General features: G+C 40.6%; 1 protein-coding gene across 4 annotated transcripts in view; it reads right to left on the bottom strand.

Annotated features, from left to right (window-relative positions):
- sez6l (seizure related 6 homolog (mouse)-like) overlaps nucleotides 1-16,632 on the bottom strand; it is a 106,260-nt gene that overhangs the window by 38,786 nt on the left and 50,842 nt on the right. For all 4 annotated transcript variants that reach the window (XM_085464682.1, XM_085464680.1, XM_085464679.1 and 1 more), the window contains exons 2-4: nucleotides 15,873-16,319; nucleotides 12,376-12,515; nucleotides 4,845-5,040 (exon numbers count right to left, since the gene is read on the bottom strand). In XM_085464682.1, coding sequence (XP_085320808.1) covers nucleotides 4,845-5,040; nucleotides 12,376-12,515; nucleotides 15,873-16,319 — 783 coding nt within the window. The remainder of the gene's footprint in view (nucleotides 1-4,844; nucleotides 5,041-12,375; nucleotides 12,516-15,872; nucleotides 16,320-16,632) is intronic.

The raw sequence follows: 16,632 nt of genomic DNA, 5'->3' as shown, positions 1-16,632 counted from the left end.
ATAACATTAAATACAAATTTTCTGTATTTCTGTCAAACATGCTGTCAAATCATAGCCGTAGCTGCTCATGGTGTGATTGCTAGGCAACAGAAACCGCATGTCTTTAAGATACCAGCTGGCTAGCACCTCACGTAATACATGGGCTATATTTTCACTAGTGTGAAAATACAGTCTCTAGACTGAAGACTTTCAGTTCAAAGTCTTCGGTGAGGAAGTGCAATGTGAAACTCATATATGGTTCCATTGTACGACTTGACCATAGGTCTGTAGTGCTTGCGTAGTTTTCAGCTTGGCTCAGTTCAAACATGACGGTCTTGCGCCATGTTTCGTACATTTGTAGAATGGCGACATGGGAAAAGTAGTTTCGTGAGGGGATCTCCGGTCTGTCATGGTCCTGGGCCATGTGGGCCCAGTATTCTCAGTTCCTTGTATTTTTGTATTTCGTTCCTTATTTAGGTCATGTTTCCTGAGTTGTCCTGTTATGTTGTTCCTTATTTGACTTCCCCTTGTGACTCTTATCCCCTGTGTGCCCCTCTATGTATCTGTGAGCCCTCATCTCCCCTCGTGTTTCATTTCCATGTTTCCCCAGCCCACTATGCCCGTGCTCTCTCTCTCCTCCTGTTTGCACCTCTGTGTACTTCCTGTTTTACTTTGACAGTCTCCCGTCAGTGTTGTTTACTCCTGCCATGTCTTGTTATGTTTATCTGTGTCAGCTGTGTTCCCATGTGTGGCCACTTCCCCTGATCATCCCTCTTGTGTATTTAGTCTCTGTGTTTCATGTAGTCTGTGTCGCGTCGTCTGTGTTTCCACCCTCTATGTTTCCATGCCCGGTCTATTGCATTCTTAGTCATAGCTTTACCTTAGTTATTCCCAGTTTAGGTTTCTGTTTAGCCACGCTATCCCTGCTGTATTTGTATACCTTGTCATCAGCCACAATAAAAGGCTCGCTTTTGTTTAAAGTTCACTCCCGTCTGCTCACCTGTGTTCGCACCTGGGTCCACCATACACACCACCGCACGGTCTGTCACAGCGGACCGTGACACGGTCCACTTTATGTATCAAACTGGTGAAGCCCTCTCTGCTAACCGTATTTACAGGCATCATGTCTTTAGCCAAAAAATGTGTAATGGCCTCTGTTATTTCCTTGTACCGCTTCGACGTTTTCTCATAAGCAGTTCCACTTCAAAAACTCTGATACAGAGACAGCTATTGGACTGCTGTGCTCTTTGTCTTAACATTAGAAACCTTTGTTTGGCTAGCCCTATCTTTCTGAAACTCTTCAAACAGTTCTCTGTGGTTGTATTGAAGATGATGGTGGAGATTAGTCGTGTTTCCTCTGGTGGTTGCCACGAGTGTTCGGCAAGTTTTGCAGAGTACCTGTGTTTGGAGAACGTCGTCTTTATCAAATCCAAAGTACCTCCAAACAAGCGAGGTACTATTTTTTTTTTTTTTTTAGCCACAAGTTCATAGTAGCATTCTCGTCATGCGTCTCGCTCTCAGCCGTTACAACTCTGACTCGTTGCTGCAGCGTTGTTCGCTCACCACCTACGTAGGAGGCGGGCCTCTAATCCATTTGATTGGTTAATGCCGTGAAGGGCTCTATTCGACTGGTCAAACGTGTAAAGGGGTTTCTTTGATTGGTAAATTCTTTAAAGCGCGTGTGTAAACATTTTAAGGTACCCAATTATCGCAGTTTACACCATCTTTTGCGATGGGCCCATCGCACAGGCTGATATCGTGATGACAATAAATTTTAGGTCAGATCTTGTTCTAATGGTCTTGCCTTAATCATTCATAACTCTGGTTTTGCGCATTATAGTAACATGACTGTCTAACTGATACTTGAAAACTATTACTGAACATCACTAACAGTTGCTATTGCAGTCTTGCTGAGAGAAAATTTAATGTTTAAAGAATCAAAAGGTACACTGTATGATTACTTTGCATATGACTATTTCCACAGGCACTATTCACTTCAAGGATTTTCATGTTAATTCTGAGAATAATTTTTCCCCTCTGCTCCTGCCAAAGGAGGGTAATTGCACATGTCTAATTCATATAATTAAATTAGAAATGTGCATTAGACGATAGTTTCTGGTGTCTTTAGCTTCATGTCTCAGAACAGAATCACTAGTAACCAGAGTTTGATCCCTGGTGGGTGTGTTGCAGAGTGGGGAAAAACTGCACCGGTTACAGTGGGCTGGCAAGCTACGAGTATTTATGAATGCAAAGCCGGGTCTCCAATTTAGTGATCCTAGCCTCCAAAGCTGCCAATAGGCTACATTTATTACCAGTAACATTATTGCTAAAGAAGGCTGAGGATTAATTAAACATCTGACACAATGAGCAGGAAAGTTCAGGAGGGACAGGTGAAGAATCCATGCTGGTAGCAAGTCAGCTATAAGCTAAGCTAGCGAATCCCTAAAGACACAGTGACGGAATACTGTAAATATAATTAGAGAGCGAATCAACAGAGTGTGCTTTTGATGAAGCACATATACATTAGGTTATAAAATAAGAGGTTATATATACGTTTTTAATTAAAGTGGCTATACCGACAAGCTACACATAAAAACCACTGTGTGCTGGAACAGAAACAGGAAATAATACTCTACTGCAGCGACAGCAAACACCAAATAACAGCACCACCCATGAATCTCAGGTTGTAGTTTATAATATAACTCATATCCCAGTGTTTCTCTACTGAATGAAGAGAAGGATTCTGCTGATGCAGAAAAATATCAGTGAGCAACATGATCTGGACTATAAACAAGGTAACAAACAACCTCAAACCTTAAGGTAACAAACACAGTGTGTGACACACTGAAAGGAACAGCTCAGCTGCATCTGTAAAAAGCAGCTGCATCAGTCAACTGGAACTGAAAACATTTAACTATGTGGATCAAAATACACAGGACTTGGAATATTAAATAAATCCAGACAACATCCTCTTCTCGTCTATCAATAACAACTGCTGCTACTATACAAATGAAGAGTATAATCCGAGGATTAAAACTGAGAATAAATTAACAATTATCCACATTAACTGTAGAAGTCTATATGCTAATTTTAATCATATCAAAGAATATCTTAACCAGTTTGCCCATGTCATTGCCTGATCGGAAACTTGGATTAACATGGAAAACGGAAAAGACTTTGAACTGGAAGGTTATGAAGTCACATTTATAACTCTGTGAAACAAAGGTGGGGGAGAAGTGGCCTTGTATGTGGGAAAATCCTTGAAATTTAATGTGGTGGATTGTATAACAGTTGAAATTTTTAAAGAAAAAAGAAAAAATGTAATCATTAGCTGTATATACAGAGCTCCAGGTAGTAGTATTGAGACCTTTAAAGACTTGATAGAAGAAACATTTACCGAAATAGCTCACAATAAACTTTTCATTTGTGGAGATCTCAATATTGATTTGCTAAACCCAAATAAACAAAATCACAGAGGAATTTATTAACACGATGTCCTATATGAACCTATTCCCCAAAATTACTAGACCTACCAGGATCACATCACATTATGCAACTCTGATAGGAAACATTTTAACAAATGACATTGAAAATAAGACGGTGACCATCTTCCAATTTTTACAGTCCACGATAGGAATTACAAGATTCATAAAGTGGACAGATAAAAAGAGTACAGACGAGTAAGAACAGAAGAAAGAATAAATGCATTTAAAAAAGCTTTAATGAAACAGGGTTAAAATATAACAGAAACAAGACGTTAATGGTGCGTATGATGAATTCCTTAGAATATTTACATTATTGTATAATAATTGTTATTGTATAAAACTGTCCAATAAAGCAATATGGTAGGAAACATAAATTATATACTGTCCATGGATAACAAAAGGTCTGCAACATGCATGGAGAAAGAAGAATGCACTATACAGAGATTTCTTAAAAAAAGAGAAATGAAGATGCTGAAATTAGAAAGATAAGATAAAAGATATTAAAATAAGTTAATCAATATACTAAGATATAGTAAAAAGAAATACTATAAGAGGCAATTAGATGGATAATATTAAAAGATTATGGGAAATACTGAACAGTGTTATAAAATGTAGGGCTAGACTACAGTACATAGTGTAACTTATCAGTACAGATGTATGTAAATGGTGCATGACATTCACATATCTAGCTGCAGAGCCATAACAGATGGTGCCAAGAACCAGCTAATTAAAACATCCAAGGGTGCAACATAGTTTCTCATACTGAGAACCCAATGACTTAAGAAATCAAGTAGTCATGGGCATTTGAAAAATCCTAATTATAACAAGCCATGTAAGCTGTGTGAGACAATATTCCTTGTCTCTTTATGTTGTGTGTGTGTTTTTTTAACCTTGATAACACTTCAGCACTATTCTTCTGTCTAGCGGTAATATAAAAAGAGTAAATGGCTGTAATTAATGGAGAAAGTGGATCGTAGTACTTGGATGCTTCTTCCTTTGGAATAATTACCATATTTATTAATGGATGACACAGCACACATATACACACAGAAACATACACAACAAGGGGACTCTTTATACAAACTCCCATATCCCATATAGTGTCATAACGAGATGAGAGCCAATTAATCAGGGCTCTAATCAGCGAATTAACATGACAGATTCAATCACCATGCAAACTGATTAGGTGAGATGGTTTATGATTCTGTAATTAGCATGTGTATAAAGTGTAAACAGCCCCTTAGGCCCTAATGAAAGTACTATTTATTGAATTTCTATAACCTGTTAATATAAATGAATATTCATGTTTTAGTCATGGCATAAACTGAGTTTTGTACACTCTTTTCAGTAAGTGTGTAAATGAGTGGTGTGTAGACTTACTTTGATAGTGCAGCTGGAAGATACCCATGCTTCCCTCCAGTCCAGAGCAGTAGTAGACAGAGAGAGTGTTAGTGGGACTGCGGATCACCTGACCTTCAACAAGCAGTGTATGGTTGGCCAAGACCAGCAAAGAACCGTGTTCATCAACACCTGTGATAGACAGTTGTTCTCCATCTGAAAGGTTCACGCTCTTCACCTGGAAACAAACACATTAAAAAAATGCATGTTTAACACATCTTGTAGGAAAACTTGAATACATACAGTATTAATGTTTAGATTGCACTCCATCAGGAAGTACTTGGTCATCTGAAGTAAAACAGAGCTCCCTTCAAGTCTCTCACAGTCTGAGGAAACTGTTTTTTCTAACACCAGCAGTGAAGGAGTGCATCAAGATAGACAGCAGTCCCACAGCAAGAGAAAGAGGAATGTGTAATTAATGTGATAATAAAGAGAGATGGCGGGATGTTATTAGGAAGGGAGAGAATTAAGGATTCAAATGACTACTTGTATCTGACTACTTCTATCCTTCAAGCTCAGGTCCTCTACCAGAGGCCTGGGAGCTTGAGGAGAAGATACTGCACAGAGATGTCAGATGTTGTTCCTGCTGGAGCCACTTGCCTAGCTTGGGACTCACTGCACCAAGTGCACCACTGGGACCATCGTTACCTTCACCCTCCACATCTTCTCAAGGTCTTCTCTGAGCCCTTGGTACTTCTCTAGCTTCTCCTGTTCCTTCTTCTAGATGTTGCTGTGGTTCAGTATTGCTACGTCTACCACAGTCATCTTCCTCTGCTTGTCTACCACTACTATGTCCGGTTTGTTAGCCACCTCCATTTTGTCAGTCTGAATCTGGAAATCCCACAGGATCTTACCTCAGTCATTCTCGACCACCCTGGGGACATCTCCCATTTTGACCTTAGGACTTCCAGTCCATACTCAGCACAGATGTTTCTGTATACTATGCCAGACACTTTGTTGTAGCGTTCCATGTGTGCCTTGCCTGCTAGCATCTAGTCTTGCAGTCTGAGACAGAGCAGTCAGCCGAGTAGCTGGTGTTTTGCACCTCTGGTATTCTTGCCTATTCCGTTATGTGCCCTGCTCATGTATTGAGCCATGTGCCTGTTCATCTTGGCCACTATGATGGCTGAGAGGAGCTTCCATGTGGTACTGAGGCAGGTGTTTGGCCGGTAGTTGGATGGGACTGGTCCCTTATGGGGGTCCTTGGGGATTAGGACACTCCAGCCATTCTGGGTGTCTCTCATCAACTAGCAGCGGGTTTGTTTGTGCTGCCAGATGCTCGTGGAATACATTCAGCTTCTTCAGCCAGTAGGCATGAATCATGTCGGGGCCTGGTGCTCTCCAACTCTTCATACTGGAGACCCTTTCTTGGATGTCTCCCACTGCTATTTAAAATGGACCTGTTCAGGGAGGTTGCTGTGGTCTGTTCTTAGACCCAGCATTGCTGTTATGGATTGCGTCCTTCTGCCACACGCTCTTCCAGTATTGCTCCGTCTCCAACCTTGGTGGTGTTGTGCTCATATTGTTCCCCTGCCACTGAGAGTACACGTTTGCTGGTTCTTTGGAGAACAGCTGGCTTATTTCCTGCCTTTTATCTCTCTGGTGTATCTCTTCAAGCGGCTGTCCAAGGCTGTGAGTGTTTGCTTGGCAGTTTCCAAGACCTCAGGTATGGACAGCTTGTTATACTTCTTAGGCACCTTCATCACTGAACCTTTCTGTACTGATCACTGAGGGTACTTCACGTAGTCTTGGTATCCGGCTATATATCTTTCAGGTCAGTTCTTCTCGCACTCATCGACCCTTCTTTCATCACACTTGGGGCTTGGTAACCTATCTCAGGTGGGGGTGTTATATCTTCAACCAGGATGACAGGTCAGAGTGGTTGGATATGTGTTGTACCTCGTCAATCTCTACACATGAGTGGAATCCCTTCTTCCGAATGTTGAAACACTGAGCTACTAGTTGTTTAACTAACTTTGAACATAGCAATAAATTCGAAAATTCCTTGCTAACCACAGTTAAAACTAAATAAAGAAAAAACAACAATTTATTCTATAAAGGATTCAACTGGGAACATTATTCATGATCCACAACAAATAAATAAATCTTTTAAATACTTTTACAAAGCTTTATACTCGTCACAGATTAATCCATATTGAAGACATTGAAGAGTTGATCTAAATCTAAATGTATCTAAATCTAAATCTATCAAAACTAAAGGACAAACAGATTGTCTCTTGATTCATCTCTTTCAATATCTGAATTTCACAAAACCCTACAACATCTCTCAAACAATAAAGCCCTAGGGCTAGATGGTGGTCTATGCTAGCAACCACTTTTTTCAGAATGGTAACTCAAATCCAGAATGTTTACAGATCATCTCCAAACAATAACACTGCCATCATTAGTCCATTTCTTAAACCAAGGATCCCATACTCCCATCCAGATACCACCCAATCGCAGTCATAAATGTAGGGATTAGAAAAAAATCACCCTATTCATAATACATCCTGATCAAACAGGTTTAATCAAGAGTAGATGCATATACTTAGGCAAGATATTAACCCCATTCGCTCTCCGATGCATCCATCTGAGTATTAATGTGTTTGAATGTTAGTTAGGAAGCACTAAAAAGCTTAGCAGAAAGTTTTTGTGTGAATGGGTGTGATTGGGTGAATGTGGCATGTTGTATAGCGCACTTTGAGTAGTCCGGAAGAGTAGAAAAAGACTATATAAGAATCAGTCCATTTACCATTTAGACCACAGGTGTCGAACTCCAGGCCTCGAGGGCCGGTGTCCTGCAGGTTTTAGATGTGTCCTTGATCCAACACAGCTGATTTAAATGGTTAAAAACCTCCTCAACATTGTTTTGAAGTTCTCCAGAGGCCTGGTAATGAACTAATCATTTGATTCAGGTGTGTTGACCCAGGGTGATATCGAAAACCTGAAGGACACTGGCCCTTGAGGCCTGGAGTTCAACACCCCTGATTTAACCTTTGTTCCTACGGTCTACCATGATTTGGCAAAAATTTTTAGCAAGGATTTAGCTCTCTTTATCCCACCTCATCATCCTTACAACTGCGGGATAGATTTGCTCCCAGGTGTTCCACTTCCCACTAGTCCGTTATACAGTCTCTCTCCAGCCTTCAGCCTTTGGTTCAGCCTAATCTCTCAAAGTCTTTCATGGTAGGAGTGGATGCTTTGGATTCAGGGGTTGGGGCTGTTATTCCAGACCTCTGAGGGTAAGCTTCGTCCCTGTGCATTCTTTTCTCAGTGCCTCTTTCAGATTGAAAGAAACTCTGAGTGACCGTGAACTGCTAGTCAACAAACGCATTACACTGGCTGGATGGAACATCCATTGGTCGTTTGGACCGACCACAAGAACCTGACGTACCTGCACGCAGCCAAGAGCCTAAACTCTTGCGAGGTCAGGTGGGTTCTGTTTTTCATACGATTTAATCCGACTATCACATAAAAGCCCGGGTCCTGAAAAGTGACTCCATTAACTCTAGCTCACCAGGTGAATCCGTCTTTGTCAGTCATTGTATACGATAAGTGTACTTACCTTTGTGTCATGTTTTGTTAGGAAACCCAAGAGAGCTGAGCTCTTTTTGTAAATTGAACTGAGATGAGTTTGTGTTTGTTGCCACCGACCACAGGAAGGATTCAGTACATGGGAACTGGGAGGTCATCACGGAAGAAATCACACACTATGGATTGTTTGCAATACATGGTTTTTATTTGTTTATTTGTTTTGTAAATGTAAATAAACACACTGTCGCCAACTCTAAAGTTCCTGTGTTTGGGTCCTGCTTTCTGAAACCCAACATTTTACTTCCTACAAACCATCAATGTGTCTTTTAGACCCCATCCCTATAAGACTCCTCAAAGAAGTCAACGTTAAATATGATCAACCAATCTCTAATAATTGGCTGCGTATCTGACTTCAACCTGGCAGTAGTTAAACTGTTACTTACCATCTCTTGCCCAATTGTCCTAGCTAATTATAGGCCAATCTCCAACCTTCCTTTCATCTCAAAAAAAGTTGAAAGCATTGTCAAACAGCTAACCGATTATCTGCAGAGGAAGGGCTTATTTGAAGAGTATCAGTCAGGTTTTAGAGTTCATCACAGTACAGAAGCAGCTTTGGTGAAGGTTACAAATGATCTTATGGCCTCTGACATTAGACCAGCGGTCGGCAACCCTGGGCACTCGTGCCAGCTGTGGCATGTGAAGGGTTAACTGATGGCACGCCCATAGCTGGACTGGCTATGGTTGTCCAGCTATGGTGATTTTTTGTTTTTACCGGCCAATGGTTTTTGTTGCTGTTGTTGTTGTTTTTGTAATGGTATAAACAATGAGAGGTGGTGGATTGGCCAGATGCTGGCCGATGTGTAAAAATAACTCAGTTGTTTGGTGGTGGCTATTGCGGAGCTTCCACAGAGGCCAGCAGGTGGATGAGGCGTACTAGCTAGCATGACGGAGTTTCTAAACAGCTGGGTGGGTGCTATGATGTTACTGATAATGAACTTTATTTTATTCATAAGGTTAGTTAGTAAGCTTAGTTGCCAACCGTCCCGTAAAAAACGTAATCGTCTCGTATTCAGAGAAAATATTACGCGTTTCATATTAATAATAATAATGATAATGGATTGCATTTATATAGCGCTTTTCGAGACCCTCAAAGAGCTTTACAATTCCACTATTCATTCACTCTCACATTTACACACTGGTGGAGGCAAGCTACAGTTGTAGCCACAGCTGTCCTGGGGCAGACTGATAGCAGACTGATATTGAGCTGAAAAGGAACGCAGTTTGTCCCGGACTTCATCTACAATGGAAAAAGACACAAGCTGGATTTATTCTGTGTCTTTACGCTGTCAGCTGCCTCTTCTCTCATTCTCTCTCCCGCTCCCTCTCCTGTTGCTACTTTAATCATGAAACTGATCAATGATCAGCTGATCGGCTTTTCTCTCTTGCTTGTTTATTGCTCACTTTCCGCCAGAAAGAGGAAACCAGTGGATGTCACGCTAAACAACAGCAATATATTTAAGACTGATCAGCTGTTGTTAGAATTTATTTAATATTAAGTTCTAGTATCAGCTGATGTTTGCTGGAGCCACAGTCGTAAAAGCTGCTGGTCATGATATCGGTTTGGTTATGTGATGAGAGGGAAACATGAAGATGAGACCAGGAGATGTCCTTACTGAATCATCAGAGCTGAACAGGTGATGGAGAAACAGGTTTACCTTTTAGGTGACATGAATGAGTTGAAGGGAAGTTATGAACTGTTTCTGAGAGACAAATAACACCAGGATCCTTTGTAGCTGACAGCTGGTAACTGTGCAGGGGCGGGTCTGGCAAAGTTTTGCCAGGGGGCCAGGTAGGGCATTAACAGGGAAAGGGGGACACAAAGATATACTTTTCTTTCTTATTCTCATTTAAAATGTCTAGCTTTTAATAAATATCTGAATCGTACAACCAAAGTTTTCATCTGATGTAAAATGTATAGAAATCATACATATACCAACAAGACAGTGTACATCACTGTCACAACAGCGTTTGTTTTCATTGTTGTGAGGAGACCATAAATAGCATTTGCATTTTTGTTGTACAGTTCATTTGCTGTTATGGATAAAAAGTGTCTTTTTTTGTTTCAAAATAGCTGATAACTATTCGCTGATAGCTGCCAACATCTGCGAACAAATATAATTCTGTAAAGTTCTTCTATATAGTGTGTAACTGTTCATATAGAGCGTTATTAAATTTATTGCTAATGCAATCATATGGCACATTGACTTCTGAGGAAATTTTAGACGGCACTCATCATCAAAAAGGTTGCCGACCCCTGCATTAGACTCATCTCTGTGCTTGTCCTGCGAGACGTCAGTGCAGAGTTCAATACTGTTGGCCATAATATTCTATTAGAGCAATTACAGCATGCTGTAGGTATTACAGGTACTGCACTGCAGTGCTTTGAATCATATCTATCTAATAGACTCATGTAAATGCAGAGTCCTCTTCACACACTAAGGTTAATTATGGAGTTCTACAGGGTTCCATGTTTGGACCAGTTATGTTTACATTATACTTGCTTCCGTTAGGCAGTCTCAACAGAAGGCATAGCATACATTTTCAGTGTTATGCAGATGACACCCAACTTTATCCATCCTTGAAGATAAAGTTGGAAAAGTGTCAGAGTGACACTGAAAAACTAGTTCATGCATTTATTACTTTTAGGCTGGACTACTGTAATTCGATATTATCAGGATGTCCTAAAAACTCCTGAAAAGGCGTTTCCCTAAAAACCGTGTGACAAATAGCCAGCCAGTCCAAAATGCTGCAGCAAGAGTACTGACATAGACTATAAAGAGAACATATTTCTTCTATATTGGGTTTCCTTCATTGGCTCCCCGTTAAATCCAAAATTGAATTCAAAATCCTGCTCCTCACATACAAGGTCTTGAACAATCAGGCCCCATCTTATATTAAGATGAGAGGCTGGATCCAGGGGTGGATTTGGGAGACAGATCTCTACAGGTATCTACTTTTAACTTTAGGCTTAAAACTGTCCTTCTTGCAAAGCATATAGTTAGCAGTGAATCCTCCCTTAGTTATGTTGCAATAGGTCTAGGCTGCTGGGGGATTCCCATGATGTACTTCTTCTTCAGTCACCTTTCTCACTCAGTATGTGTTTTTACACCTCTCTGCCTTGAATCATTATTTATTATTAATCTGTGACTCTCTCCCACAGCATGTCTTTTGTCCTGTCTTCCTCCCCTCACCACATTGGGATATCTGGTTTGAGCCTCTGGGGCTTTCCAAGCTCCCCTCACCCCAGCCCCAACCCCCTCAGCGCCTGGTCTTTCTGGAGTGCCTGAGTGGGCATTTTTTGTGTGCTTGCTGGCCTGCTCTCTTGGGAGTTGCGGTCTGGGCTGGCTTGGGCTTCTACATCATGTCGTGGGGGTTCCGCCAGGGTACGGGTGGTTCTCAGGGTCTGTGGTCTGTCACCGGCAGGGTCGGTTGGCCACTGCCTCTGGTCCCTCGACTCCCCCACCATTGGCTGTTGGAGCTCCGTCCAGGGCCTCCCTCGTCCCCCAGGGCATGGTTGCCATTGGGACATATGGCCTCAGATTTTCAGCTCTTTTGGATGCAGTGTTTGGTTGGGGTCCCCTGGGTCTTTGCCTATCTGCCTCTGACACTAACTTTTGTGCATACTAACATAAAGCATCTTTGAGTTCTGGACTAAAGAAGTGACATAATATATAAAGAAAACATTTAACACATTTAAAAGCATAAAAATATTTGAGGATCATACAGAAATGAACAGCATTACCATTAGCTGTTACAAGGAGGCAGAGTTTAACTTGGGTTAAGCCACAACTACAAAACACAGCAGCATGCCTTTACAAAATACTGTTCAGTAAGATAACCAGCAACCCAGCAAAGAGTCATTATGCTATAAATGCAGTTGGGCTGTGTGTGATGTCATTGACATGTTGCTGATGTGTACCTGCAGCTCGACTCCATAGCCAGTGTACACAGTCACAGTGTAGGTACAGCGTAGGAAGGTACCGTCTGGAAGAGGAGGGTCATCAGAGGAGTCAATGTATCCTTCTGGATCAGTAAAAATCACCATGCAGCTGGATGCAGCTGGAGGGAAAACACAGGAATTTATATTGCATTGGCCTTTATTTATTTTTTGTTCTATCCTGCCCTGTAATCCGTTTATTGTGAGCCTGATTGGAAAGTCACTGGAAGCCCTACTGCATATAATTAATGATGGAAGTTACAAGGATCTAAACTGCTACACTGAAGAAAAAGTGGGCAGTGAAGACTCTTAAGCTGTGACTTGATATAAATAATCATGTTCTCTATTCCTCTAAAGATTTTAAAAGGCCTGTGGTGTTACTGATTAAATATCCTGGTTTAAAAGGCATAATGTGACTAATTAACTGATTAACTACAATTTTGTTATTTTGCAGAATAATATTTACAGAAAAACATCGACAGTTATTAAAATACCAACAATATAAATTGTATGAAGCTGAATTAACATCAAAATAAAAGCTTATAATAGTCTTTGTACATTCACTTTAGAAACAAGCGCATATGCGCAGAAATCTCAGTTGAGTTTATCAGTACCCTGCTACTTGTTAGCAGGGTACGGAAGCTGATTGGAATACAAATGGTGATTTTTTTCACAAACTCATTTTTTAAATTTCACAGGTGAATTAATTCTGATCTGATGACAGGCCCAATTCAGAAGTTGTTATATTTCATCGCATGAAAAATATGAATGGTTATGAAAAGGTAGTTTTAGCAAAACATTCTTGAGGTATTAAAATACAAGTTCTTTATTTAAAATTTTGATATGGCAGCTATAATTAAAAGAAATGAAACTGGTTAAACCAACAATATGTGAGGTAGAAATTTTTTGCAGAGTGGAGATGAACAGTAGCTGCTGACAGACTAAAGCGTGTTGTTCCTAGAGTATTTAAAAGTAGAATGGGAGACAGAGCCTTCAGCTTCAAGCCCCTCTTCTGTATAACCAGCTTCTAATTTGGATTCGCCAGACAGATACTGTCTCTACTTTAAAGTTTAGGCTTAAAACTTTCCTTCTTGCTAAAGCATATAGTTAGTGCTGGATCAGGTGAGCTTGAAGTTATTGATTTTGAAGCAGGAGCTTCATTCCTGGTCATCACACTCTTAGTGTGTGGCAATTTAAAACTCATTTCACTCTCTACATTGACATTGGTATTCCAGCAGTTTCCAGTTCATGGCAGGCTTGAGCCTTGGTGGTTCCTGGGTTGTTCCTTAATATCCTAACCAGTTTCTTCCAGACCTTGGCAAAAGGGGTAATAGTCCTGGCTTTGTCAAGGTGAAATACATTTTAGACCCCAACTCAATGATTTAAGTCAATGTATTTATATATTTGAACCTGTATGTATAAACTTTTGACCCTGTGTAGATTAGAGAAAATAAAAACTAAATTCAAACTTGTGTAGCGGAATCTTGTTTTTTAAGTAATTTAATGTGTATGTTGAACAATTATTCTGGTATAGAGAAAGAATCTTTCAAACAACTTATTAAATGCCCCAAATTATCATGGTATTCATGATATGATTAGTAGATATAAACCTCTGACCATTGCTGTATGCTGCTTTTTGAGCTAATACTAGGCTGGATTAGTCCAAAGTAGAGAACCACGAAAAGATACTTCCTGGGGGAACATAAAAAAAAAGAAATTTTACATGAAAACATTTGATTGCTATTTGTTTGACTTAATTATGGCAGCATACTAAAGCCTTTGATAAAGTTGTCATGTACACTGTGTTGCAGGCAGAGGTAGGACCCAAATGCAGGACTCAGACATGAAACGGATAAACTAAGGTAGGCAGCTTTATTAGCTGTAACAAAAATACGCAAAAAAACAAGAATGCAGAATCTAGAAACTGGGAACTGGGAACTAAGTTACAAACAACTAGGAATTAACCAGGAAGTTATGGGAAATTAGGGAAACATGGCACACAAGGAAATACTCATCAAATCGGAACAACATGACAACGAGCAGTGAAAGACTGAGTACTTAAATACACACACAGGATAACAAGAGGATGGGCAACAGTTGGGAACACAGGAGAAACAGATCAGACAGGAGAAGCAAAACTGAACACAGAATGAGAGAATGTCAAAATTAAACAGGAAGTACGAAAACCAAGGAGACCAAGACTAAGACACATGGGCTTGATACTGAGACTGGGAAGAAGCAGACATGGGAACATAACTGACTGGGGAGACAAAAAGGGAACACTGAACACGGAGACAAGAGTTAAACAAATATGAAGACAAGGCTGAAAAACATGGAACGTGGAACATAGGGGAGGGGATCTTAGTACTGACTTTTAAAGCTTTGAATCATGACGCTCCTGCCTATATTTCTGATCTCTTAGAACGTCACACTCCCTCTTGCAGCCTGAGATCGTCTAATCAAAGGCTGTTGGTAGCTCCCCGAACACGTTTTAAAACCAGAGGTGATAGATCTTTTAGAGAGGTGGCCCACAGGTAGTGGGATTCTCTCCCTCCATCTCTACATTGCCTGGATTTTATTTATTCATTTAAACATCATCTTAAGACTCATTTATTTAGACTAGCTTTTAATTAGATTTGTGCTGTATGTTTGATTGTACTGTTTTATGTTTATCTGTTTTATGTTATTGTGAAGCACTTTGTGGTTTTTATCATGTGAAGAGTGCTATATAAATCAAGTAAAGTAAAGTAAAGTAAGGGAGGCATGGAAACAGAACTGAAAGACAAGAAATTATATAACACAAAGCAGAAAACAACGAAAAGAACCAGAACAAATAGTGAATTATATAGTGCTTTTCTACTCTATCTGAGCACTCTAAGTGCTTTAGACAACTTGCCTAATTCACCCATTTGCACAAGCACTTTATTTCTGTGCTCTTTCTCTCTAACATTCACACGCAACATGGGGTTATTATCTTGTCCAAAGGGTACTTGGCATGCAGACTGAAGCAGAAGGGGATTGAATAACCAACCTTCCAATTATTTTGTGACCTGTTTTCCCAGCTGAGCCACAGCCACCCCAATCTTACAGCACCTGGTATTCTCAGGCGATCTCCCATCCAAGTACTATCCATGCCCGATTTTGCTTAGCTTTCAAGATCAGACGAGATCGGACATGCTCAGGGTGGTATGGCCGTAAGCTGTGTCTAATAAACACTAAATCTTAGAATATTACTTAAACCAGAATCAAAATGTACAAATAAACACTGGGTTACAGACCCAGGACCATGACAAAAAGTACTTTCCTGTAACTGATTTGCTCATGCATTAGAGGTGCTTTTGGAATTTCCAGGATACAGCGGGAAGAATAACTACAGCAAAGTAAATCTGGTGTCTCGCTGTCTTTTTTTATTGAAAAAAAAAAACTAGCCTAACAAATATTTCGTTTAGTTAAACAAAGTTGTAACTATTTTTAAATACCTGCTGAAGTTGATTCTATCTCTGCGTCAAGGTCTGGCCTCATGCTCACAGTGGTGATCTCAGCCTCCTGCTCAGGGGTGTGCCTCTCTGTGTGAGGCATCCGAGAATGTGCGTCTGTAGGAATTGGCTGAGTTGGACTGCTGCCTTGCCCTGATGCTGCAGTTGATGCGGGGGACTTTACCCGCCTCGGTAATCCTCTGCTTTGATGCTCCGGGGTATGATTGATGGAAAGTCCTCTGCCCAAAAGAGGGAGCAGGTTCTGTGGCAGAGCAGAAGGGAGGATGCCCCCTTTCTGGGAAACCAGTTGTCCTTTTTGAGCCAGCACTGATTGTTGCAAACCACCAGTCACGGCACTAGAGTTTTTTTCTTTGGGGCTGCCTTGCTTTGTGCTCCTTGATGGCAATACTGGAGACCTGGCAGACGGCATTATTGTGGAGACTTCTTTATCTGAAAAGCATGGAAAATAGGGGATTAATCATTTGAACTGGCAAAGCAGTTGAGAAAATTTTTTTATAAAGTGTTGGGAGTATGGTTCTTGGTGGTTCTGTCACTGTTCTGCTGGTCTTATCAGGAGTGGAGTTATCTGGTCGGCACAGCTAGTCCCAGTTAAGCTGTTGCATTCACAACATAATGAGCATGCACACATACACACATGTACACTCTCTCTCTCTCTCTCTCTCATTTTCACATCTCAGTGATGACATCAAATTCACATAAGGCTTTTCTTAGCCACTTATCCTAATCCCAACCATTAGAAATT

The sequence above is a fragment of the Copadichromis virginalis genome, linkage group LG7 (assembly GCF_057382275.1).
Source record: "Copadichromis virginalis isolate Kocher_CV1m ecotype Utaka linkage group LG7, C_Virginalis_male_GT1.1, whole genome shotgun sequence".
NCBI lineage: Eukaryota > Metazoa > Chordata > Actinopteri > Cichliformes > Cichlidae > Copadichromis > Copadichromis virginalis.
The sequence above is the reverse complement of the archived record's forward strand: the minus strand, read 5'-3'. Positions and strand labels throughout refer to the sequence as shown.